The sequence below is a fragment of the Carcharhinus amblyrhynchos genome, chromosome 7 (assembly GCF_965287045.1).
Source record: "Carcharhinus amblyrhynchos chromosome 7, sCarAmb.v2.hapA, whole genome shotgun sequence".
Classification (NCBI taxonomy): Eukaryota; Metazoa; Chordata; class Chondrichthyes; order Carcharhiniformes; family Carcharhinidae; genus Carcharhinus; species Carcharhinus amblyrhynchos.
The window spans coordinates 113,647,883-113,674,373 of NC_137330.1; the positions used below are offsets into that span (position 1 = coordinate 113,647,883).

A 26,491-nucleotide genomic window follows, 5' to 3' on the forward strand; every position below is an offset into this window, starting at 1 on the left:
CACACCCCAAAAACGTGCTTTTAGGCTGATTGGTGTTAACAAATTGTCCCTAAATTAGACCTCTCTTAATCTGGCGCACATATAATTCTCTAAGTTTGCACACCTTTATTGTGGATTCCAAGAGGCGCAGACAAAAGTCATGGGTAGAAGAAGGTAGATGAGGCACTCACTGAATGGCGGCATAGGCTTGTTGGGCCAAACGGCCTGTTTCCTGTGCTGTGTTGTTCTTTTTGTTCTTTGTTCTATTCGTTAGCTGTCTGGAATCACAAACTTGTCCTTGTTCAGTGAATGCCTCATTGACTGAGTTGTTTGGTACTCATGCTGATAAGAACTATGTTTCTACGAATGTATTGTTATAAGGAATGTGCTCCACTTTACTGGCCTGTTGACTTATTTTCCATGATGCCTTAGAACCCTATGCCATTAGCCAAGATGTTTGCCTGTTAAATAATAGTTTCAAAAATATGTGTTTAAATTCTCTAACTATGGTTTTATGTATTTCTATGCAGACAGTAAGTCTGTAAAATATGTACTACTGCAAAGGACTAAGTGAAGATTTCACTGGGACACCTTGAAGAGGAACGCAAATGGATATGCCCAATCACATGCTTGGTGTATTGGGAAGCCTGCTAGTCAGTGTCAAAAGAGCCTGCAGTCAATGTCAAAAAGCGAGGTGTTACAAATATGAAGTTTGTAGGATTGTTATCTTTTGGAACTACCTATTTAGCTTATGATAAAATAGAGGAATGAAGGAGTCATGAGATCTGTTCTGAATTCTGGGTGGCTTAGTTGCTAAGGGTTAAAGGGAAGCCCAGGTTGACTTACTGGCAGGAAGATATTCATACAATAACCAGACTAGCTGTACTGACAGGAGACAGAGGGTGATGACAAGGCTGCTTTAGTGACTAGAAACAAGTGTTTAGTAGGTACTACTGGATCCCCTATTATTTGTCCCCTATTATTATTTATATAAACAACATAGATGACAATGTGCTGGGTAGGATTATTAAATTTACAGATGGCACTAAGATTGGATGGGTGGATAACAGTGAGGCTGAGTGTCTTGGACTACAAGGAGATATAGGCAGAATGGTCAAATGGGCAGATTAATGGCAGATGGAATTTAACCCTGAAAAGTATGAGGTGATACACTTTGGAAGGTGTTATTTACAAGGAAGAATTCAATGAATGGCATGACACTAGGAAGGTCTGTGGAACAAAGGGACGTTGGTGTGTTTGTCTGTAGATCTTTGAAAGCAAAAGGGGATGTTAGTACGGTAGTGAAAAAGGCATATGGGACACTTCCCTTAACAATCAAGGCATCGATTACAAAGTAAGAAATCTCACAATACCGGGTTAATGTTGCTTTTAGTTTGTTAGTTACAGTAAAAGTCTTAAAATTTGAAATCTTGTAGGGCAATCTTTGCAGTTAGTCACTAGAAATTCAAACACCTTTTTAAAAGCCTCAGTCTATGGCAGTTATAACAATGCCAATGGAAACATCCTAGAGTCATAGAGGTTTACAGCATGGAAACAGGCCCTTCAGCCCAACTTGTCCAAATGGAGGAGTCTGGCACCAACTTGGTTCAGACCTTTGCGCAGAGCTTGGAGCCACATCCTTTCCAACATGGGAATTGCAGCAAATTCCATTTGCACATTTGTGGACCAATGTTTACTCTAATTTTTCCTTTGGGAGTGTGGCCCATTTCTTGCCCTGCGCATTTCCTTTGATCCTGCTGCATAGGCATGCATTTTTTTTTTAAATGGCTTCTATACATAGCATGTTTCGTATGTACGTGTTATCCATTGCTGCACAGAGATGCACACAGCTTTTGAGGAAATGTTGATGTGGGCTCAAACACAATACAGCATCTGATGACTGATCTTTCAGCTTCCATTGCTGGCAAAGCCGCATGTTAAGGGAATGTACAATGTTTATTCATTGAGTCATTGGCATGATTAGATTTATAATTTGCTATAGATAATTTTGTTTAGTAATAGCTTTCACTTATGCATTGTGGCCAAGCAAACACTGTTGGTCAGTAGAAGGAAGGTGCAATGTGGGATGCTGCTGAATGGGGAATTGGGCTCGAGATCATTGTATCGCACTTGGTGAAGTTCTCCATAAATGGCACTGCGTTTGTGGAAACTAGGGCAGCCTAGGTTGCCCTCTCCCCTTCTCTTCTTTCTCCTCAAGCTCTTTAACTGTTAACCATGTAACTGCGAATGGGCTGTACCCTCAGGTTGTACAACATACAGCAAACTACACAAATCTTAACTGCCCCTTCGCTGAATAGTGCAGGAGTACTGCGAGGTTCCTGCAGGCTGTCCAGGGAGTGGAAGTGATGCTTCAGCATAATCAATGCTCTGCACTGTCGCATTTCATTGTATACAGCTGTCACACAAGTACATCAGTCACTTATTGGAATTATTAGCCATGATAACCCAAGCTTCCAGTGCACAAGTGCAGATGAAACAGTGGACCGCTGCAGAATGAAAACAATATGATTGCTGCCAGGATATCAGGCACTGACCTGCATGATTCACTGCCAGTGGTCAAATACTAGCTGCACTCTGTCGGAATGGGATAGAGTCGACATGCAGCAACTGCAAAGCAATGTGCGTCGAGTCACTGATATCCTGCTAAGCCAGCAATCTTAAAGAAGCTACATGTTCCCTCAGTCATCTTTCTCCGGCAAGAAAAAATGAGAAGTAGTTAACTCTCTTTTGAATTAAGACCATCAGTTGCAACTTTTGTTGACAAACTTGAGCGGCATGGTGGCACAGTGGTTAGCATTTGGGTTGCTATCTGTGGATGTTGCTGGCTGGGCCAGCAGCTTCATAGTGCCAGGGATCCAGATTCGATTCTTGGCTTGGGTGTCAGTGTCTGTGTCTGAAATCTGCATGTTCTCTCCATGTCTGTGTGGGTTTCCTCCAAGTGCTCCGATTTCCTTCCACAGTCCGAAAGACGTGCTGATTAGATTGATTGGCTATGTTAAGTTCTCTCTCAGTGTACCCGGAGTGTGGAGACTAGGGGATTTTCACAGTAACTTCATTGCAGTGTTAATGTAAGTCTACTTGTGACTAATAAATAAACTTTATATCTCCAGCTATAGCCTGGAAGGAGCAGACACCAAAGTATATTGTCTCAGCCACATCACAGCCATTGATGATGTGGTTGTTTTTGTGCTCTGAGGTTGCAGTTCAGGCTGCAGCAGGTCACAGATTTCAGCAAGCATGTCTTTATGAGAGCTCAGGCAGCTTGCACGTTGTTCCTCACTTCAGGTCACATAATTGTTCCCTGAATATACGGGGTGATTAGGGCCCCCTGCTTAGAGCCCTCCACTCCACCTTCTTTTCCCTCTTCCAGTAGTTTGCCTGGTGTCTGTTCATTTTCCTCGTCACACTTTATTCCAAGGGGAAGCACCTACTAGTGCAGCCATGCCAGGGATCTGCTGACTTCTATAGAAGCCTTGTAGCCAACAGAAAGCCCTACAGTATCTGCCATAGCACTCACTGTAGACACTTACACCTTGAAACCACTGTAGAAAACTGCTAAACACTTGTGGAATTGTAACAACAGCTAAAGAAAACAGCCAGTAAGTAACCCGTATGTAGGTCATGATCCTATCAAACCGAGCTGGAATGGGGTTTCTTGCTGTTGATTTGATTTATTATTGCAATGACTTTTATTATTGCTACTTCCTTAGTCTCCTGAGAAAGTAGAGGGGTTGGTGGGCTTTCTTAACTGTAGCGTCAACGTAGAGGGACCAGAATAGGTTGTTGGTGATCTGCACGCTCAGAAACTTGAATACTTGTTCAGCAATTTAAAGTTCAGACCAAGTGCTGCCAGGGGTGTTAAACTCCAAACTGGCAGAGCTGCTGTCAAATCAGCAATGCACATTGATTGATGATTTCCTGCTTATCCTACCAATCACTGCCTCCATACTGATATATAGTCCAAGATGATATTGGGGATTTGTGTAGGATATTGTTGTATGAACTACACTGATATCAACCTGCAGCTTTTGGGTATTCGTAGAGTCCAACTTGCGGCTTTGGGTATTCGTAGAGTCCAAAAACAGGTACTAATGAGGCATATATTCTTTGCCCCAAAATGAGCTGATTGCGGAGTGCATTGTCAGCAAAGCAAGCTCTGAAAAATGACAGAACCTGACAACAGAGAGAGATCAGTAATCAGAATAGACACTGCCATTAACCTTATACTTGAATAAGCTGTCACCTCAACTGTGAATGCTAATTCAGCCCCTTGCTTCTGTCAGCCTTAGTAACTTTCACTAAACTGTTCACTTGATGAGGCCATTGGTGATTGAAACAACAATATTCTACATAAATGTCAATGGAAGTAGATTTCTTTTCAGAGTTAATCATAATTCTTTACAACTTTGAAAGGGGAGCTGCATCTTTATTCTGTTAAATCAAAGTCAGGAAACTGTAGATGCATTTCCTGCTGTCTGGAGAATTGAGTTTCATTCTGAAATGTAGCTTTTCAAGTTAGGGTTTGCAGATATTCTGGAACCTATGAAGATAGACATGGGTGTCTGTGAGGTCATTACATTTCTGTCAGTCTAGGACCATACATCTTGCACCCAATGAACATATTATCTCTCAAATTCTGTATTCATGGTTTTTACATGTTGTAGTTTATATCAAACTTTTATTTTGCATTTTTTTTTTTGGTATCAGGTAATGTCTTTCTGAAGTTGGAACAAGGAAATCACTGAAACATGTCAGTATATGCAGAATCCCCAAAAGTGCATCAGTATTTACATGGGGTCCCAGAGAACATGTAGAAGGTTGCCAGCAGTGTATCATTATTTGGGGGGTGGCGGGGGGGGAGGTGTGTGCCTGGGAAAGTGCTGGTATTTACAGGAGGTCCCCAGGGGAGTGTTGGCATTTACAGGAGGTCCCTGGGAGAGTGCTGATATTTACGGGAGGTTCCCTGGGGTGCATTTGTATATGAAGGGAGCCCCAGAAATGTTTTGGTATTTATAGTGCATCCCTGGGAGTTTGTTGGTATTAACAAAGGTGTTTGGTGGCATTTTCTGGAGATTCCCAAGACTCTCTTGGTATTTGCAGAGGGTCCCCCAGAAGTTTGGTCAGTATTTGCCCGGGTCCCCAGATAAATGCCAGTATTTATAGGGGGTATCACAGCCTTGCCAGATGATGCAAACATCAAGTATCGTATTTCCCTGTTTATATTTGAGGCCCTACAGTTATATTTACTAAACCAATCTACATGTAATAAAATAATTGCATCTCTTTTATATTTTGACAGATTTCACCAGAGACATTGCAGTCAGTTTGAAGGAGCCTGAAGGCAGTTGGCAATACAGAAGAATGAAAAAGTCCTGTCAGTTTGTTGATTCATTGCTTTTCACTACTCCTGGAAAATCCTAACAGCCGCATGTCCTTAGCAAATCTGTTGTTAACTCAACACACTGTAGCTTTGACTTTGCTTTATTTAAATTCATTCATCTCGGCTTTCTCTGTACAAATCTCCATTTGACCCAAAGCTGGGAGGAGAGTGAAGATGATAAAGTACTGGGGTGAGATCCCAGTGTCCTCCGCTCAGCCCAGCCGGAGTTCTTTTGACCTGTTGCAGCGGGAGTTCAGGACGGTGGAAATCCAGGATCCTCCACTGCACCAGCCCTCGGCCGACAGGCCCCGACCAGCGACCACACTGGATGTGCCGTCTGAGCCCTGCGGCCTGACCGTCCACACCATTCAACTGCTGCAGTACAACCGGCGACTCCGGAGCCTCATTGCTGCTGCTCAAGCACAGGGCCAGCCGCAGTTGGAAGGAGTGAAGGCAGAGGAGGCTGAAGCTCTGCCACCAGTACCCAACTCGCCGCCCATTCCGGAGGAACTGCTACCTCTTGACAGTAAAAGCCCAAAGCTGCCTTTCCAGTTGAGGCACAGTGATCCAGAGAGTGACTTCTACAGGTGAGCTCAAACGTGCTAAGCTTGCAAGGAAAGAAGTTGTTGCATTGGCCCAGCATCTTCCATCAACATTCCACAGCACATTGCACCCAATTATGAAGTATGTTCCACAAACAGTAACATGACAATGATCAGATCACCATCTGTTTCTTATTGATGTTGTCTGAAGGGTAAATATTGGTCTAAGCACTCCCTTGAAATAGGGGAGGTCTTGTGGTGCAGTGGGTAGCGTCCCTGCCTCCGAGACAGAAGCTCCAGCCACAATCTCGCCTTCAGTTCTCTTAGACATAACGAACAAGGAAGTTGTGTTCACAATGCAGCCAACAAGTTGATATCAACCTGCAAAATCCTTCCAACACATGCCAATAGCAAGTGGTAAGAGTGGGAGAGAAGTGACGGCAAGGTGGCACAGTGGCTAGCACTGCTGCCTCACAGCGCCAAGGACCCAGTCCAATTCCTGGCTTGGGTCACTGTGTGGAGTTTGCACATTCTCCCCATGTCTGTATGGGTTTCATCCGTGCGCACAGTTTCCTCCCACAGTCCAAAGATGTACAGGTTAGGTTGATTGGCCATGCTGAATTGCTCTTCAGTGTCAGGGGGACTAGCTAGGGTAAATGCATGGGGTTATGTGGATAGGGCCTGGTTGGGATTGTGGTCAGTGCAGACTTGATGGGCCAAATGGCTTCCTTCTACACCATAGGATTCTATGATTACTGATAAGGTATGCGTGATATGGAGCGGCACCCTTTAGCTATAAGTCTCTGGCAGTAGGCTAACTATCTGTTCCAGGAAAGATAGGTATTGAAACATGAAAGTCAGCCTCCTGCACCTCTTAAGCATGGGAAAAGAAACAACAACTTCTTTGAACTAGTGTAGTGGGATCTTTAAGGGCACACAAGGGCTTCAGTTTAAGAGGATGCCACTTTTGATAATGCAGCACTCATTCAGTGCTCGATCTGGATTAGGTGTTGCACTCTCAAGAGTGAGACTTGAATCTACAACTTTCTGACAAGAGTACTGCTACGAACCTGTGGTTCAGATTGTGTCATGGAGTAGGAATGATCTATAGAGGTGTTGCGATAGAATGTTCTTCAAGGTATAATAATGATAATTGGGAAAAAAACAGTGATTTAAATCTCGACAAGGCACTTAAAGGAGAACTGTATCCTTCTATATTATCGCAATTGTTTTTTCTTTTGCACTGGCTATAACTCTGCTGTATCGATCCTGCTATGGTTAGGTCAAGTGATTTGTTGCAACAAATCTTTGGCTATCGTTAAGATCTACTTGATACAGCACTTTTCCTGCCTCCAGGTCTACTTTTGAGCAAAACTGTAGTCCACGAATTGTGTAAGTGCAGAAATTCATGGGACTTATTGCAGTTACATGTGTATATTTGAAGGGGGAAATGTTGCAGCCATAAGGAAAGAGCAACGGTGTAGATTGGTCGCAATGGGCTGAATGGCCCATGTACTATGATTCTCATGGAATGCAGTGGTTATTCAAATTGGTGTCACTATTATGATCAATGCTGCTCTGAATTTAATCTGCTTGTTCCTCTGAACACACTTATCCAACCCCTTGCATCTTCAGCTTGTTAAAATCAAGATTTGTCTCAGGACAGCACGATAGCAATGCTGCTTCACAACACCAGGGAACCAAATTCGATTCCCGGCTTGGGTTGCTGTCTGTGCGGAGTCTATATGTTCTCCCCGTGTGGGTTTCCTCCGGTTTTCTCCCACAGTCTGAAAGACATGCTGGTTAGATGCATTGGCCATGCTGAATTCTCCCTCAGTGCACCCAAACAGGTGCCGGAGTGTGGTGACTGGGGAATTTTCACAGTAACTTCATTGCAGTGTTATGTAAGCCTACTTGTGACACTAATAAATAAAGTAATAAACTTAAACATAAATCTAAAGGTTTTAAAACAGAAAATTAAGATCACTTAACCATTACTTTGTTTTTACGCCTGCAGTTTTTCAAACACATTGCAGTCATGCTTTCTCTGTAGAGCAGGTTGTACAACAACAAGATTTGTCATAGAATTTTGATTAATTATTTCTGCTCTTTTTATGTTAAGGTATGTTCCCATTACAATGTCATCTATTAAGATTATGTAGTCAGGTTCTTGTTCATTTTTAATTCTTGCATGGGCTGAGAGCATCACTAGAAAGACTAACATTTTATTAACCATCCCTGATTGCCCTTGGGAAAGTGAACAAAGAACAAAGAAAATTACAGCACAGGAACAGGCCCTTCAGCCCTCCTAGCCTGCACTGACCATGTTGCCCAACTGAACTAAAATCCTCTACCCTTCCGGGGAACATATCCCTCTATTTCCATCCTATTCATGTATTTGTCAAGATGCCCCTTAAAGTCACTATCATGTCTGCTTCTACTACCCCCCCCCGCAGCAGCGAGTTCCAAGCACCCACCACCCTTTGTGTAATAAACTTGCCTCGTACATCTCCTTTAAACCTTGCCCCTCGCACCTTAAACCTATGCCCCCTAGTAATTGACTCTTCCACCCTGGGAGAAAGTTTCTGACTATCCATTCTGTCATGCCCCTCATAATCTTGTAGACTTCTATCAGGTCGCCCATCAACCTCCATCATTCCAGTGAGAGCAAACCAAAATTCTCCAACTTCTCCTCATAGCTAATACCCTTCATACCAGGCAACATCCTGGTAAATCTTTTCTGTATCCTCTCCAAAGCCTCCACATCCTTCTCGTAGTGTGGGACCAGAATTGAACACTATTCCAAGTGCAGCCTAACTAAGGTTCTATAAAGCTGCAACATGGCTTGCCAATTTTTAAACTCAGTGCCCCAGCTGATAAAGGCAAGCATGCTGTATGCCTTCTTGATTATCTTCTGCAACTGTGTTGCCACTTTCAGGGACCTGTGTACCTAGATCCGTTTGCCTATCAGAACTCTTAAGGGTTCTGTCCTTCTAAGATGGAGAACTGTTGCCCCTCCAGCAAGTTCACCTACATTGCTATTAAAAAGGGCGTTCCAGATTTTTGCTCCAGTGAAGGAGTAGCAAAGTAGTTCCAAGTCAGGATAGTGTGTGCCTTAGAGGGGAACTTGCAATGATGGTGCTCCCATGCATCAGCTACCCTTATCGTCCCAGGTGGGTAGAGGTCACAGGTTTTGTAATTACTGTAAAGGAACCTTGGTAAATCTTGTAGATGGTGTACAGTGGTGGATGGAGTGAGTGCTTAAGCTGCTGAATGGTGTGCTGACCAAGGCTATTCTGCCTTTGTTGGTGTTGAGCTTCTTGACTGCTCTTTCAGCTGCACTTGTCCAGGCAAGAGGAGAATACTTCTTAGAACAGAAAAAGGCCATTTGACTCACCATGCCTGTGCTAGCTCTTTGGAAGGGCTATCTAATTAGTCCGACTCCCTGCTCTTTTCCCATATTACTGAAAATTAGTTTTTTGTAAGTTAACTCTACAAATTAATTATGCAGATTGGCAGCTTTAAACAAAGGAGCATGGAAGATGAGCAATCTTTCTCAGCTTAAAGCTATAAAATGGAATCCTTAAATCCTGGAAATACCTTAAATCAGCAGACGAGATTCATAAATACTGCCACTCAGACCCCATGTTCTCAATCACGTTGTTAATGATTGACCACCCAGGCTGTTCACTAGTGTCTCAGGATATATCCCTATAGGTCAGTAGAATTCTTTGCACTTGGAAATAACCCTACTCAGTTCATGGTAGGGCACTGGGGAGAGTTTCAGAACAAATAGCTCCTTGAAAGTGGAGTCACAGGTGTACAGACTGATGAAGAAGGCATTCGGCATGCTTGATTTCATTGGTCAGAACATAGAATACAGGAGTTGGGAAGGCCACACTTGGAATACTGTGTACAGTTCTGGTCACCCTATTATATAAAGGATATTATTAAACAAGAAAGAGTGCAGAAAAAATTTACTAGGATACTCCTGGGACTTGATGGTTTGAGTTATAAAGAGAGGCTGGATAGACTGGGTCTTTTCTCTAGAGTTTAGAAGGCTGAGAGTGATCTTATGGGGGTGTATAAAATAATGAAGGGCATAGATCAGCTAGATAGTCAATATCTTTTGCCAAAGGTAGGGGAGTCTAAAACTAGATGGCATAGGTTTAAGGTGAGAGGGGAGAGATACAAAAGTGTCCAGAGGGGCAATTTTTTTCACACAGAGGGTGGTGAGTGTCTGGAACAAGCTGCCAGATGTAGTAGCAGAGGCGGGTAAAATTTTGTTTTTTTTTGAAAGCATTTAGACAGTTACATGGGTAAGATGGGCATAGAGGGATATGGGCCAAATGCGGGCAATTGGGATTAGCTTTGGGGTTTTAAAAAAAGGGTGGCATGGACAAGATGGGCCGAAGGGCCTGTTTCCGTACTGTAAACCTCTATGACTCTATGATTTTAAATTAGTGCTATAACAAATAGTGTGGTGTTTGCCAGAAGAACAGGAAGAAGCATACCAGTGCTCCGTGCTGATAAACTGCACAGTTTTAGCTGGTTAACCCCAGCTGGTAGCACCCACTTTCTCTCAGACTCCCTAAACTTTTGCCGTTGCAATTTAACATCTCTAACAATCTTGATCTCAGGCAAGTGGTTGCTGTGAGGAAAAAGGTGTGCATTTCCGATTTTAAAAAAACTTTGCCTCTGGATTTCCCCGTTCCCAGTTTAGATACATAAGGACAGCAGTGGGCCATTCAGCTTCTTGAACCTGTTTTGCCATTCAGTTGGATGACTGATGTTAATCCAAAAAAAAACTATTGATCTTAATGTTCAAATCTCAGTTGATTTAGATTCAACAGCTTTCTGGGAAAGGGAGTTTCCTAAGGGTGGCACTGTGGTTAGCATTGCTACCTCAGCGCCATGGACCCGTGTTCGATTACCGGCTTGGATAACTGTGTGAAGTTTGCATTTTCTCCACTTATCTAGTTCTGGTTTCTTCCCACAGTCCAAAAGACATGCTGATTAGGTACATTGGCCTTGCTGAATTCTCCTTCAGTGTACCCGAATAGGCGCCAAAGCGTGGTGACTAGAGGATTTTCACAGTAACTTCATTGCCCTACTGTTTATGTAAGCCTACTTGTGACACTAATAAATAAACTTACACCTTAAAAAATCTTTCCCTTCAGTGTGGTGATGGGTTTCTACACTCCAGACAGCTGGCTGAACAAAGAACAATTTTGTGCCCCTGTTTTCAGCATGGTATCACTATTGGTAGCTGCACCAGCCTGTCCTTCCCTAAAGAATTAGTTGTAATGATTCTGGTTTGTGTTCCTTAGAGGGAAAGGCGAGCCAGTGACGGAACTCAGTTGGACATCTTGTCGACAGCTCCTCTATCAGTCAGTTGCCACAGTCCTAGCACATGCAGGCTTTGAGTCTGCCCACGAGGGTGTTCTGGAAACGCTGACCGATATCGCCAGCGATTACTACTTCAAATTCACGCAGCTCCTGCGCTTTGCCACAGATCGAGAAGCACGGGTCGGGCAGACCCCCTTCCAGGACGTGATGGAACAGGTATTCCATGAGGTGGGAATCGGCAGTGTGCTCTCCTTGCAGAGGTTCTGGCAACATCGTATCAAGGACTATCACAGCTACACTCTGCAGGTAGGTCACGTCACTGACCCACTCTCAGACACTTCAGATCCTCTGTCAGTGGGTCAAAATAATGCACACTGGCACCCTTGTCTTCTGCTGTCAATTTCTAAGTTTTGGAATTCCCTGCTGAAACTTTTTACCTCCCTCTATCTCCCTCTCTTCATTTAAGATGTTTCTTAAAAAATCTACCTTTTTAACCAAGCTTTTGACCATCTGTTCTAATATGTACATTTGTAGCTTAATGTCCTTTTTTGTTTGATAATGCTCTAGTAAAGCACTTTGGGACGTTTTGCTGTATTGAAGATCCTACATAAGTTTTTTTATTAATTCGTGGAACACGGATACCACTGGCTAGCCAGCATTTATTGCCCATCCTAGTAGCCCTTGTTCAGAGGGCAGTTGAGAGTCAGCCACATTGTTGTGGCTGTGGAGTCACATATAGGCCAGAGTGGGTAAGGATGGCAGATTTCCTTCCCTAAAGGACATTAGTGAACCAGATGGGTTTTTCCGACAATCGACAATGGTTTCATAGTCATCAGTAGATTTTTAATTCCAAATTTTTTTTATTGAATTCAAATTCGTCTATTAGCTGTGACAGGATTTGAACCTGAGACCCCAGAACATTAGCTGAGTTTCTGAATTAATAGTGTAATGATAATACCACCAGACCATTGCCTCCCCCGTGCAATAATAAATAAAAATAAATGCAATAATTACTGTCTGTAAAGTTATTATTCCAAGTATTCACATTGTTGTAAGGTACTCACCAAGGAGTACAAGAATTGGGAAATCATGTTTTAGCTATATAAAATCTTGGTTAGGCCGCATTTGGAGTATTGCGTGCAATTCTGGTCAGCACACTGCCAGAAGGATGTGGAAGCTTTGGAGTGAGTACAAAGAAGGTTCACCAGGATGTTGCCTAGTCTCAAAGGTGTTGACTATGAGGGGAAGTTGAATAAATTAAGATTGTTTTCACTGGAAAGGCAGAGGCTGAGGGGAGATCTGATAGAGATCTACAAATTTGAGAGGCATAGACGGGGTGGATAGTCAGAGGCTATTTCCCAGGATGGGAGTATCAATTGCAAGGGGACATGAGTCCAAGGTGAGAGGGGAAGTTTAAGGAAGATGTGCAGGGGGAAGTTTTCATGCAGAGAATGGTTGGTGCCTGGAATGCACTGCCAGAGGAGGTGGTGGAAGTAGACACATTAACAACATTTAAGAAGCATCTGGATTGGTATGTGAATAGCCAATGTTGTTCCTTTGTTTAAGAAGGATAGCAAGAATAATCCGGGTAGTTACAGGCCGGTGAGCCTTATATCAGTGGCAGAGAAATTATTGGAGAGGATTCTTGAGACAGGATTTATTCCCCATTGGAAATAAGTGGATGTATTAGTGAGAGGCAACATGGTTTTGTGAAGGGAAGGTCGTGTCTAACGAACTTGATCGAATTTTTCGAGGAAGTGAAGAAGATAATTGATGAGGGTAGGGCAGTGGATGATGTTTACGTTGGACTTCAGTAAGGCCTTTGACAAGGTCCCTCAATGCAGACTGGTCCAGGAATTGAAGTTGCACAGGATCAGAGGTGAGCTGGCAAGGCGGATACAAAATTGGCTCAGTCAAAGAAGACAGAGAGTAGCAGTGGAAGTGTGCATTTCTGAATGGAGGGCTGTAACACGTGGCGGTCCTCAGGGATCAGTGCTGAGACCTTTGAAATGTATATAAATGATTTGGAGGAAAATGTAACTGGTTTGATTAGTAAGTTTGCAGATGACACAAAGGTTGGTGAATTTGTGGACAGTGATGAGGACCATCAGAGAATATAGCAGGATATAGGTGGGTTGGAGACTTGGGCGGAGAGATGGCAGATGGAGTTTAATCAAGACAAAGATGAGGTAATGCATTTTGGAAGGTCTAATACAGATAGGAAATATACAATAAATGGCAGAATCCTTAAGAGTATTGATAGGCAGAGAGATCTATATGTGCTGGTACACAGATCACTGGAAGTGGCAATGCAGGTAGTCAAGAAGGCATACGGCACGCTTGCCTTTATCAGAACATTGAGTTTAAAAATTGGCAAGTCATGTTGCAACTTTATAGAGCTTTAGTTAGGCTGGACTTGGAATATAATGTTCAGTTCTGGTCACCAAACTACCAGAATGTGGAGGCTTTGGAAAGGGTACAGAAAAGATTTACCAGGGTGTTGCCTGGTATGTAGGGCATTAGCTATGAGGAGAGGTTGGAGAAACTTGGTTTGTTCTCACTGGAACGACGGAGGTTGTGGAGCGACCTGATAGAAATCTACAAGATTATGAGAAGCATGGACAGAATGGATAGTCAAAAGCTTTTTCCCAGGGTGGAAGGGTCAATTACTAGCGGACATAGGTTTAAGGTGCGAGGGGAAAGGTTTAAGGGAGATGTACGAGGCAGATTTTTTACACAGAGAGTAGTGAGTGCCTGGAACTCGTTGCTGGGGGAGGTAGTGGAAGCAGATACGGTAGTGACTTTTAAGGGACTTCTTGACAATACGTGAATAGGATGGGAATATAGGGATATATACCCCAGAAGGGTAAGAGGTTTTATTTATGTTGGGCAGCATGGTCGGCACAGGCTTGGAGAGCTGAAGGGCCTGTTCCTTTGCTGTAATTTTCTTTGTTCTTTCTTTAAAATCCCAGGTTCCATTTTTGACTGCATCATGATAGCTGATTTCACCTGGGATGTAGTAGTGAGATCAAAGGAGAAAATGCTGGAAAATCTCAGCAGGTCTGGCAATACCTGTAAGGAGAGAAAAGAGCTGATGTTTTGAATCCAGATGACCCTTTGTCAAAGCTTATTAGACCTGGTTTTAGATTCTAGCATCTGCAGTAATTTGCTTTTATTCAGTGGTAATGAGGTGCTGTAGTTGCCTCAACACTCTGACCTAAGTAAACTAGCCAAGTTCCCAGACAATGATTAGTGTCCATCCACTGCTGCACTAAACGTATGTGGACACCCTAAAGGGAAGCCAATAATCTAGTGGTGTTCTCATTGGATTATTAATCCAGAAACTCAGCTAATGTTCTAGGAACCCGGGTTTGAATCCAGTGAGGGCAGATTGAATTCAATAAAAAATATCTGGAATTAAGAATCTGCTGATGACCATGAAACCATTGTCGATTGTCGGAAAAACCCATCTGGCTCACTAATGTCCTTTAGGGAAGGAGATCTACCGTCCTTACCTGGTCTGGCTTATATGTGACTCCAGAGCCATAGCAATGTGGTTGACTCTCAACTGCCCTTGGAAATGGCCTAGCAGTACACAATGGTTCTGACGAGCAGATTTTTACAAGTACTGTGTATATGCTATCCCCATCTTCAGGGAGCTGAGAGCTTACACAATGTATTCCAGTGTCATTGTACTTCAATGGTTCATTTGATAATAGATGTGAGCATTGTTTTTAAAAAAAAAAACAACTTTCCGTTCTGCAACGTTAGCTCAAATCTCCCAAACAGGTTCGGACCAAGGTAGTTGAGTGTTGGGGTCTAGTTGTGTGATTGGAGATGGGGATGGTTTTTGATTGTTAATTATCAGCAAGAGGGTTGGTTGTGGAATTATCCAGGTGTTAGACCTGGTTTTAAAAAAACTACCATTTCCTGATAACTATCCAAATAAGCACCAAGCATCTGTTCCAAGTCTCCGAATCAAGCTCAGAGCTGGAGATTTTCGCACAGGGTCCTAGGGAGCTGGGAGGTTGCCCATTGGATGTGTAAACTATACAAACAATTCCCACGTAGATACATGCATCAGAAGGGGTGGCACAGTAGTTAACACTGCTGCCTCGCAGCATCAGGGACCCAGGTTCGATTCCCGGCTTGGGTGACTGTCCTTGCGGAGTCTGCATGTTCTCCCTGTATCTGCGTGAGTTTTCTCCGGGTGTTCTGGTTTCCTCCCACAATCCAAAGATGTGTGGGTTAGGTGGATTGGCTGTGTTAAATTGCCCCTTAGTATCAGGGGACTAGCCAGGGTAAATATGTGGGGTTATGGGGATAAGGCCTGGTGGGATTGTTGTCAGTGTAGAAATGATGGGCCAAATGGCCTCCTTCTGCACTGTAGGATTTATGACTCTGAGAACCTCCATACTGAAACCAGTGTTCTGGCAAGAGATATAACTAGGCTGTAGAGAAGATTTTAAATTAAACAGTGGGGACTCAGGTTGGACATCACATAAGGAAGCCTCAGAAAAATCTAAAATAGCTGCATCCATGGAGATGCAGTTGTCGAGGTTATAGGTCAGATCATGGTCAGAAAGATTGCGTTTTGATGTTGATTTAGCTTTACAGAAGTCATGCTGTTTGTCAATTTGTGCAGAGAGATCTAAGGGTTCAAGTGCATGAGTCACAAAAAGTTAGTATGTAGGAAAGAAAGCTCATGCAGCGCTTTATTACGAGTAGAATTGAACAAAGAAGTAAAGATATTATACTTCAGTTATATAGATCATTGATGAGATCACATGGAACCATAGAAGCCCTACAGTGCAGAAAGAGGCCATCCAACCCATCAAGTCTGCACCAACTCTATGAAAGAGCATTCTACCCAGGTTCTCCCTTCTGCCCTATTCCCTTAAGCTCATGCATCTGCCATAGCTAAAGCCCTAACATACATATCTTGGGATACTGAAGGGCAACTTAACATGGCCAATCCATCTAACCCTGTACATCTTTGGACTGTGGGAGGAAACCAGAGCACCTGGAGGAAACCCACACAGACACAGGGAGAATGTGCAAACTCCACATAGTCACCCAAGGCTGGAGTCAAACACAGGTCTCTGGCACTGTTAGGCAGCAGTGCTAACCACTGTGCCACCATGCCACCCATGATCTTAACTCAGCTCATCTTGAGCTTGAATGCAAGCATTGTGAATTATAGAACATAGAACACTACAGCACAAACAGGCCCTTCGGCCCACAAGTTGCACCGATCATATCCCTACCTACCAGGCCTATCTATAACCCTCAATCCCATTAAATCCCACGTACTCATCTAGAAGTCTCTTAAATGACTCCAACGAATTCGCCTCCACCACCACCAATGGCAGCCGATTCCACTCGCTCACCACCCTCTGAGTGAAAAACTTACCGCTGACATCTCCTCTGTACCTACTCCCCAGCACCTTAAACCTGTGTCCTCTCGTAGCAACCATTTCAGCCCTGGGAAATAGCCTCCGAGAATCCACCCTATCTATACCACTCAATATCTTATAAACCTCTATCAGGTCGCCTCTCAACCTTCGTCTCTCCAGGTAGAAAAGACCTAGCTCCCTCAACCTAGCCTCATAAGGCATGCCACCCAATCCAGGCAACATCCTTGTAAATCTCCTCTGCACCCTTTCAATAGCTTCCACGTCCTTTTTGTAGTGAGGCGACCAGAACTGTGCACAGTACTCCAAGTGGGGTCTGACAAGAGTCTTATAAAGTTGCAGCATTATCTCCCGACTCCTAAACTCAATCCTTCGATTAATGAAGGCTAGTACACCATACGCCTTCTTGACCACATCCCCCACCTGCGAGGGCAATTTAAGAGTCCTACGGACCCCGACCCCACGGTCTTTCTGATCCTAAAAACATAAGAAATAGGAGCAGGAGTAGGCCATCTAGCCCCTCGAGCCTGCCCCGCCATTCAATAAGATCATGGCTGATCTGTCGTGTCTGTTTTTCCCGCCCTCTCCCCATAACCCTTAATCCCCTTGCCTATCAGAAACCTATCAACCCACGTCTTAAATATATTTAGCGAGGCAGCCTCCACCACTTCAACGGGCCGAGAATTCCAGAGATTCACCACCCTTTGAGTGAAGAAGTTCCTCCTCAACTCTGTTCTAAACTGCCCCCCCTTTATCTTGAGGCTGTGCCCTCTAGTCCTACTGTCCTTTCTGAGCAGGAAGAGCCTCTCCACCTCTATCCTATCCATCCCATTCATCATCTTATACGCCTCAATGAGATCTCCCCTCATTCTTCTAAACTCTAACGAGTACAAGCCTAGTTTATTCAGCCTCTCCTCATAGTTTAACCCCCTCAACTCCGGTATCAGCCTAGTAAACCTCCCCTGCACTCCCTCCAAGGCCAAAATATCCTTGCGTAAGTGCGGCGACCAAAACTGCACACAGTACTCCAGCTGCAGCCTCACCAGTGCCCTGTACAGTTGCAGCACGACCTCCCTACTTTTATATTCAATCCCCCTCACTATGAAGGCCAGCATCCCATTTGCCTTCCTGACCACCTGCTGCACCTGCAGGCTGGGTTTTTGTGACTCATGCACAAGGACCCCGAGGTCCCTCTGCACCGTCGCATGCTGCAGTTTTTCGCCATGTAAGCAATAGTCCTCCCTACCATTATTCCTACCAAAGTGGACAACTTCACACTTGCCAACATTAAATTCCATTTGCCAGTTCCTGGCCCATTCACCCAGCCTATCTAGATCCTTCTGCAGACTCTCCACACCCTCCGCACAATTTGTCGTTCCACCAATCTTGGTGTCATCAGCAAATTTCGACACCATACACTCGGTTCCCTCCTCCAGATCATCTATATAAATGGTAAATAGCTGAGGCCCCAGCACCGACCCCTGGGGCACCCCAGTAGTCACCAACCGCCAATCCGAATAGCACCCATTGACCCCCACTCTCTGCCTCCTATTTGACAGCCAATACCCTATCCACGCTAACACCCTACCCCCAACTCCATGCCCCCTGACCTTCTGTAATAACCTCTTGTGAGGCACTTTATCAAACGCCTTCTGAAAATCAAGAAAGACCACATCCACCGGCTCTCCTCTATCCACCACCCTAGACACATCCTCCTAGAACTCCAATAAATTCGTCAGACACGACTTCCCCTTAACGAAACCATGCTGCGTCTGCTCTATCAAACAATTCTCCTCAAGATGCCTCGCTATTTTCTCCTTGATCACGGATTCTAACATTTTACCTACAACAAGACGTTAAACTAACCGGCCTATAATTCCCTGCCTTTTGCCTGCCACCCTTCTTAAACAACGGCGTAACATTAGCCGTTTTCCAATCTTCCGGCACTTCTCCGGAATCCAGCGACGTTTGGAAAATAATCACCAAGGCATCCACTATCACCTCCGCCATTTCTTTCGGAACCCTCGGATGCATTCCATCCGGTCCTGGGGACTTGTCCACAATCAGTCCCTCCAGTTTGTCGAGCACTGCCTCTCTAGTAACAATAATGTCATTCAGGCCCTCCACTCCTACCATCTTTCCATCGCTAACACCCGGCAAATTATTCACGTCCTCCTCTGTGAAGACCGAAACAAAAAAGTTATTCAAGGCCTCAGCCATTTCCCCATCCCCTACCACTAAGTCCCCCCTCTCATCCTCTAAGGGTCCAATGTTCACCCTAGTCAGCCTCTTCCTTTTTATATATTTATAAAAACTCTTACTATCCTCAACACTGCTAAGAGTCCTACCCTTGATATTATACTCCATCACTTTGGACCTGCCAAAGTGGACCACTACATATTTATCCATATTGAAGTCCATCTGCCACTTCTCCGCCCAGTCTTGCATCCTATCTCTGACTCGCTGCAACTTCTGACATCCCTCCAGACTATCCACAACACCACCAACCTTCGCGTCGTCGGCAAACTTACCAACCCGTCCCTCCACTTCCTCATCCAGGTCACTTATGAAAATGACAAACAGCAAGGGTCCTAGAACAGATCCCTGGAGCACTCCACTCGTGACCGACCTCCATGCAGAAAAAGATCCATCCACAACCACACTCTGCCTTCTGCAGGCAAGCCAGTTCTGGATCCACAAGGCAACAGCCCCTTGGATCCCATGCCCCCTCAATTTTTCAAGAAGTTTTACTTAGGGGCCCTGATCAAACGCCTTGCTGAAGTCCATATAAACCACATCCACCGCTCTTCCTTCGTCAATGTGTTTAGTCACGTTTTCAAAGAACTCAGCTAGGCTCATAAGGCACAACGTGCCCTTGACAAAGCCATGCTGACTACTTTTGATCATACTAAGCTTCTCTAAATGTTCATAAATTCTGTCCCTCAGTGTCCTGTCAATCAACTTACCAACCACTGAGTTCAGCCTCACTGGTCGGTAATTTCCTGGGCTATCCTTGTTCCCTTTCTTGAAAATAGGAACCACATCCACAATCCTCCGGAACCCCTCCCATCTCCATCGATGACGCAAAGATCATCATCAGAGACTCTGCAGTCTCTTCCCTCACCTCCCACAGTAACCTGGGCTACATCCCATCCGGTCTGGCGACTTATCTATCTTGAAGATAGAACATGGGGTGACTACATTCATGCAACATTGGTACCTTCTAAAGTTGGGACATTGCTGGAGTAGAATTATGGATTACCTTTAGTCATGTTACACCTGTTCACAGTGAAAGGCAACTGGTCTATTTTCTCGTACTTAAAAAAAAAAACTGCATTAATATTGTCCCACCAGGATATGTCTGAGTGGCACTCGGTGATCTCACCTACTGTCTGTTTTCTCATGGACTTTATGCATCATGTTACCTATAGGTGAGCAAGCAGCTGGCTGAAGAATATGAGAAACTGGTTAGTCCCGAGAAGGTGTCAACTGAGGACACTAAACCATTGAAAATAAAGGATGAACCCATCAGTGATATTGCTTTCCCTGTCAATGAAGAGAATGAGTCCGATCTGTCTGCAGGCGAACAAGCTTTGCAGCTTGGGGTCCTGGCACAGGCTCATGAACGCTTTGCTGCTGCACTGGAGGTTGATGCATCGCCACAGACGTCAGGTGAGCGGACATCTAAATTCTACCACATTTCTTCACTGGGATACCAGAAGGTGGACAGTGAAACTTAAGAATTATGGACACCTTAGGGTCGGGCAACACATGTCCTATTTTTGCAGATGTCCTTATTTTCAACATGGACATTATGTATAGTTAAAGTAAAACAGTCAATGGGGTGTTCTATGTCTAGCATTTAGAATGGCAGGACACTACTCTCCCGGAAATGAATTCATACGAGTATTCATTCCCAGAGATGGAATGGTTTCTGAGCCAAAATGGAGGCTGGGTAAAGAGCTTGTCATTCTGTGAAAGCATTTCTTTCACAAACCTGCTGCTTCCTTGTGCCTCCTGTGGTGTGACGCCAGAAGGCTTCCTCTGGCCTATAGCTCGTGCCTGACAACTCCAATTCTTCCCCTTGAGGATATTCGTGAAGCCTGGTGAGAATAGTGTACTAAGTCAGTGCCTTATCTAACAAACTATAAAAACCGAAAAGAAAGAGCTAGAAGGGTTTGTTGTCAGGCTTGATGGGCCGAATAGCCTCCTTCCACACTGTAGGGATTCAGTGATTCACATATATTGTGCTTTTCTTATCCAGGGGATATTCTAAGGTATGGTGAAATGCTTTGAAGTGATTTCCATGCAGATGTCACAGGACAGTTTGTGTGCACACAAAAGCCTCCTAAGTATAACAATATGCATAATAATTATTTGGTGAGGGGGTTGAGGGAACCATTTTAGCCAATGCACTAGACAAACTAAACTGCTCTTAAAACATACCATTGGATCATTTATGTCCATTGAACAGATAGACTGTATTTAGTATCTCATCTAAAATATAGCACCTTTAACAACGTAGCAATGATAAGTTAACCTGAATTACACTTTCAAGTGGAGCAATGGTACTTAAACGCACAGCCTCATAGCGAGGGGGATTGAATATAAAAGTAGGGAGGTCTTGCTGCGGCTGTTTAGGGCATTGGTGAGGCCGCAGCTGGAGTACTGTGTGCAGTTTTGGGTGCCGTACTTACGCAAGGATATTTTGGCCTTGGAGGGAGTGCAGAGGAGGTTTACTAGGCTGATGCCGGAGTTGAGGGGGTTGAGCTGTGAGGAGAGGCTGAATAAATTAGGCTTGTACTCGTTAGAGTTTAGAAGAATGAGGGGAGATCTCATTGAGACGTATAAGATGATGGATGGATAGGATAGAGGTGGAGAGACTCTTCCCACTCAGAAAGGATAGTAGGACTAGGGGGCACAGCCTCAAGATAAAGGGGGGTGCGGTTTAGAACGGAGTTGAGGAGGAACTTCTTCACTCAAAGGGTGATGAATCTCTGGAATTCTCTGCCCGTTGAAGTGGTGGAGGCTACCTCGCTAAATATTTTTAAGACGCGGGTTGATGGGTTTTTGATAAGAGAGGGGATTAAGGGTTATGGGGAGAGGGCGGGAATGTGGAACTGAGCCACGATAGATCAGCCATGATCTTATTGAATGGCGGGGCAGGCTCGAAGGGCTAGATGGCCTACTCCTGCTCCTATTTCTTATGTTCTTTTGAATTAAAAGCCAGTGAACCAGGTTGGCATTATTGGTGAAATTTCCGATCAGCATAGAAAAAAACCAGTGCTGCAACACAGTATAGAGAGAAGACATTAATGAACCAGTGTGGTTGGCGGAAATGCACAGAGACTAAATTGGTTGAGATTACATTCATTGAAGTTCAAGAGAGTGAGGGGGGATCTCATAGAAACTTACAAAATTCTAACAGAATTTGACTGGGTAGATTCAGAAAGAATGTGGGGGAGTCCAGAACTAGGGGTCATAGTTTGAGGATAAAGGGCAAACCTTTTACAACTGAGGTGAGGAGAAATTTCTTCACCCAGAGGGTGGTGAATGTGTGGAATTCACTACCACAGAATGTAATTGAGGCCAAAACGTTGTCTGATTTCAGGAAGAAATTAGATAAAGCTCTAAGGGCTAAAGGGATCAAGGGATATAGGGGAGGGAGGGCGGGATCAGGATATTGAATTCGATGATTAGCCATGATCAAAATGAATGGTGGAGCAGGCTCGAAGGGCTGAATGGCCTACTCCTGCTTCGAGTTTCTGTGTGTGTTTCTCATGGGAGGGTAGAAGAGGGAGGTAATGTTCATGCTGAAAATCTAGATGCTGCTTTAATTGGAAGGAGACAATGACATCGAAGCCTTGAATTTGGAGGTTCATGCTGTAAAAACAATGGATCTCCATAGAGCTGCTCTTCTGTGGCTGTTGGACTAGGTTCTGCACGAGGCAAATAGTTGCTTAATATTGTAGGGCTTTGTTGTGGTATTTAGAGATTTTAATAGTACTTTAAAATGCTGCTGGTATCATTGGCTCTTTAAGTCAGTTCTTTTATCATCATGGCATGTATATCCTCAAATATCTTGTGCAGTAGTCTGGCTAAATTTCATGTGTGAGAATATATAGGCTTGTGATTAACGTATTCAGGGATTGTGATATGTATTAAGACTCTGTAACACACCTATACTGCTTTCATAGATTTTAAAAAAGCTCATGACATTCGTAGAAGCAATTATGGTTCATGGCCACATATTGGATTTAAACTAGAACGTGTATTGCAAGTTTCACAATGACTTGCTTAGAGTCATTAAGTCATAGAGGCATATAGCGCAGAAAAGGCCTTTCTTGACCTATATTTCTTGAAAGAGTGTGAGCAAAGGCCTACTTTTGCTTGCCTCTCTCCTTTTTATTGATGATACTATAAGGGATGGCTTTGCCTGTCTCTCCCAAAATCTCTGACAGTTCTGTGGTGCTTTCTTTTTGTTGCAAATATTCTCAGATTAGCATTGCTGACTAGTCAATGGGTTCAGTAGAATGGCTTTTCACCACTTGCAACTCTCCAGTAGCAGGAATCCAGCAGTATAGATTGGAACACCATAGCCTCCCCAGTTTCATAGTGCATGATGCAGGAAGTCTTTCAAATAGAAAACAGCAACTCACAACTTCCTAAGTCGGTGATTTATATATTTTATGAAATTATAACAAGAAATGTGCATTTCATCGGCCAGAATCTAATAGAGACAGTGTGTTCTGGGTTGCAAACTGTGAATCCACCAGGGCCTATTTATTGCTCGAATGCAAACTGGTTTAGCTGTCACTTAGGCCTCTATTTTTAACTTCAGACTTTCAACAGTTTCATTTTGCCATCAGTTTGAGTGGGACTGAGTGCAGAGCTCTCTGATATTTGGACTTGGGCACAGGAAATACAACTGCAAAATGTTCTAACTGCAGGAAAATAGGAGGTTTGGTATGCAATAAAAATGGTCAAAAGACATCAGGAAGCCAAACAGGTTAGCAGAATATTGCAGACGCTGGAATCTGAAACAAAAACAGAAAATGCTAGAAAATCTCAGCAGTCTGACAGCATCTGTGGAAAGAGAACAAAGCTAAGGTTTTGAACCTGAATGACTCTTGAGATTCATCCTGACTCAATGTTAGCTCTGGTCTCTCTCCACAGATGCTGTCAGACCTGCTGAGATTTTCCAGCATTTTCTGTTTAGGCTAGCAGAATGGGTAGACAGATGGTACATACAATTTAATGTGGACAATGATATTGCCACTTTCCATATATGTTTATAACTCCCTTTAATGTATAAACAAATGGAAGTTTTAAGATAAAAACAGTGCAGAAGTAATAAAGACGCCAAGTGGGCCTATATGTTAATGGAAATTACTGACCAGCTTGGATGATTAGAGAGACTTGAGGCTTCAAATACAGTTCCCTGAAACTGAGAGCAGGTGAATGAAGCCAACCAGTAGAATATTAGATTTTATAAATGGGAATATCGATTACAAGATGTTGGATGGACAACACTGCCACCTCTGAGCAACTAACAAACGAGCAATAAATGTCAGCCTTGCTATTTTCAACCACATTTCTTCACTGCCTACATCGTGAGAATGCTTTTGTTTCATTATTGTTTTTTGCTGCTTTGTTTCCTTCAGGCCCCGAGGTAAGCAGCTCTCCACTATGGAACCTAACTCAAGTTAAGATGGAGCCTCAGGAAAGTGAAGAAGGCAATGGACCTCCTCATGGTGTTTTGGGCAATGATGTCTTTGAAGAGCCAATGTCTGCCATGAGTGACTCTGGCATCCCACAAACCCCTAACACTGCTGGCTCTGAAGGCAGCTATATATCCCACTCACCTGACAGCCTGATAGCTTCTTCTCCTGTTTTTAATCAGCGACCGAAGAAAAAGATGAGGAAGATGTGAAGTTTCATTGGGTGTTCAAATATCTCCTTTTTTTAATCTTTCAGATGCTGATTTGGAATAGTTATTTTCCTTAATAATGAATGCTAACTTGAAATATATTTTCATTAAAACTGAAATCTAATTCAGAATTATTGTAGGTTTGGCTGTCAAGAGATGGAAGCAAAACAATAACAGAAAAAGCTTTGACAGCCTGAGGTTCCTTCAGGTTAATTGTATTTGTGCTGAAGAGGAAGACTGGGAAAAAAGAATCTAGGTGTTGTGAGTCTGTGTGGCTGAATGAATGCAATCCTATTTTCCACCAGTTTGAGTTCTGTTCAGAACGATAGCAAATTTTTAATGAAAAGAAACGATGTATTTGTATACTATATTGTATCACAGGGCAACTGTTCACCTATTCAGTTGCTTGTTATGTAACCAACATGACTGCCAGTTGTGCCCCAAATGGCTATCAGGTGTCACTAGTGTGAATGAAATCAACATGTCCATCCACTAAGCAAGAAGGGACTCATAAGCATGAAACCCCTAAGTATAATGTAATTAATGCTGAGAGGTCTAAAGTTCTGTACTGCGTTTGCCATCCCATTCCCGTGAAATTCCATTTCTGCTCCATAGTACCATATTTAATGTAAACAGTGTCTTTACAAGCATTTGTCCCTCAAACAGACTAAATGGCCATTCATGTGCATAGCAAGAACCAGAACATCAATGACTGGATGGCTACTCTACTGATTTACACAAGAACATGATAATGCTAACTGCTTTTAGACATGAACAGGAGGTTTAGGGAGCATTTAATGCGTGCAGTGATTCTACATTTGCAGTTGCACTTAGGATAATGTAAGTCAGTCTTTTAGCTTCATCATCGACAGGGCACTCAGGCTCAGTGAGTTTACCTTTGAATAAATGTATCTTCTGTAAATGAAACAAATTATGTAAACTTCACAGTGCTGGGTTCAATATTTATTGTGCATCAAATTATCTTTTAAGTTTTTAACATATGAAAGATTCTGATGTGAAAACCAACCATCAAGTCTCTTGCATTTTTTAATGGACTTCCACTTTATCACTTGCTTATATCTTTCCAGAGAGGACAGTTAGAAGATTGACAGAGGCTGTTGACAAATGCAGTGGTAATCCAGAGGCACAGGTATTGCTCTGGGACAGGGTTCAAATCTGACCAGGGTAGCTCGTGGAATTTTAAGCTCAATTAATAAACATAGAACAGCACAGTACAGGCCCTTCGGCCCTCAGTGTTGTGCTGAGCTGTGTCTAAACCCAAGATCAAGCTATCCCACTCCCTATTATTCTGGTGTGCTCCATGTGCCTATCCAATAACCGCATGCCAACCACTCTCTGATGAAGAATCTATCTTGGACATCCCTCCTATTATCTCCCACCATGAACCTTATAGTTATGCCCCCTAGTAACAGCTACATCCACCCGAGGAAATAGTCTCTGCACATCCACTCTATCCCCCTCATCATCTTATAAATTTCAATTAAGTCGCCTCTCATCCTCCTCCGCTCCAAAGAGAAAAGCCCCAGTTCCCTCAACCTTTCCTCATTAGACCTACCCTCCAAACCAGGCAGCATCCTGGTAAATCTTTTTTGCACTCTCTCCAATGCTTCCACATCCTTCTAATAGTGAAGTGAAACACGATATTCCAAATGTGGTCTCACCAACAGTTGCAGCATAACCTCACGGCTCTTAAACTCAATCCCCCTGTTAATAAACGCTAACACACTATAAGCCACCTTCATGGCTCTATCCACTTGAGTGGCAATCTTCAGAGATCTGTGGATATGATCCCTAAGATCTCTGTTCCTCCACATTCCTCAGAACCCTGCCATTGACCCTGTAACCCGCATTCAAG

General features: G+C 43.6%; 1 protein-coding gene across 1 annotated transcript; it reads left to right on the forward strand.

Moving 5' to 3' along the window:
• The first annotated feature begins 5,303 nt into the window (after positions 1-5,303).
• supt7l (SPT7 like, STAGA complex subunit gamma) lies at positions 5,304-26,491 on the forward strand. Its single transcript, XM_080192982.1, has 4 exons — positions 5,304-5,967; positions 11,253-11,577; positions 20,117-20,357; positions 24,350-26,491. The coding sequence occupies exons 1-4, from the start codon at positions 5,555-5,557 to the stop codon at positions 24,616-24,618; spliced, it is 1,248 nt and encodes a 415-aa protein (XP_080049108.1). The 5' UTR covers positions 5,304-5,554; the 3' UTR covers positions 24,619-26,491.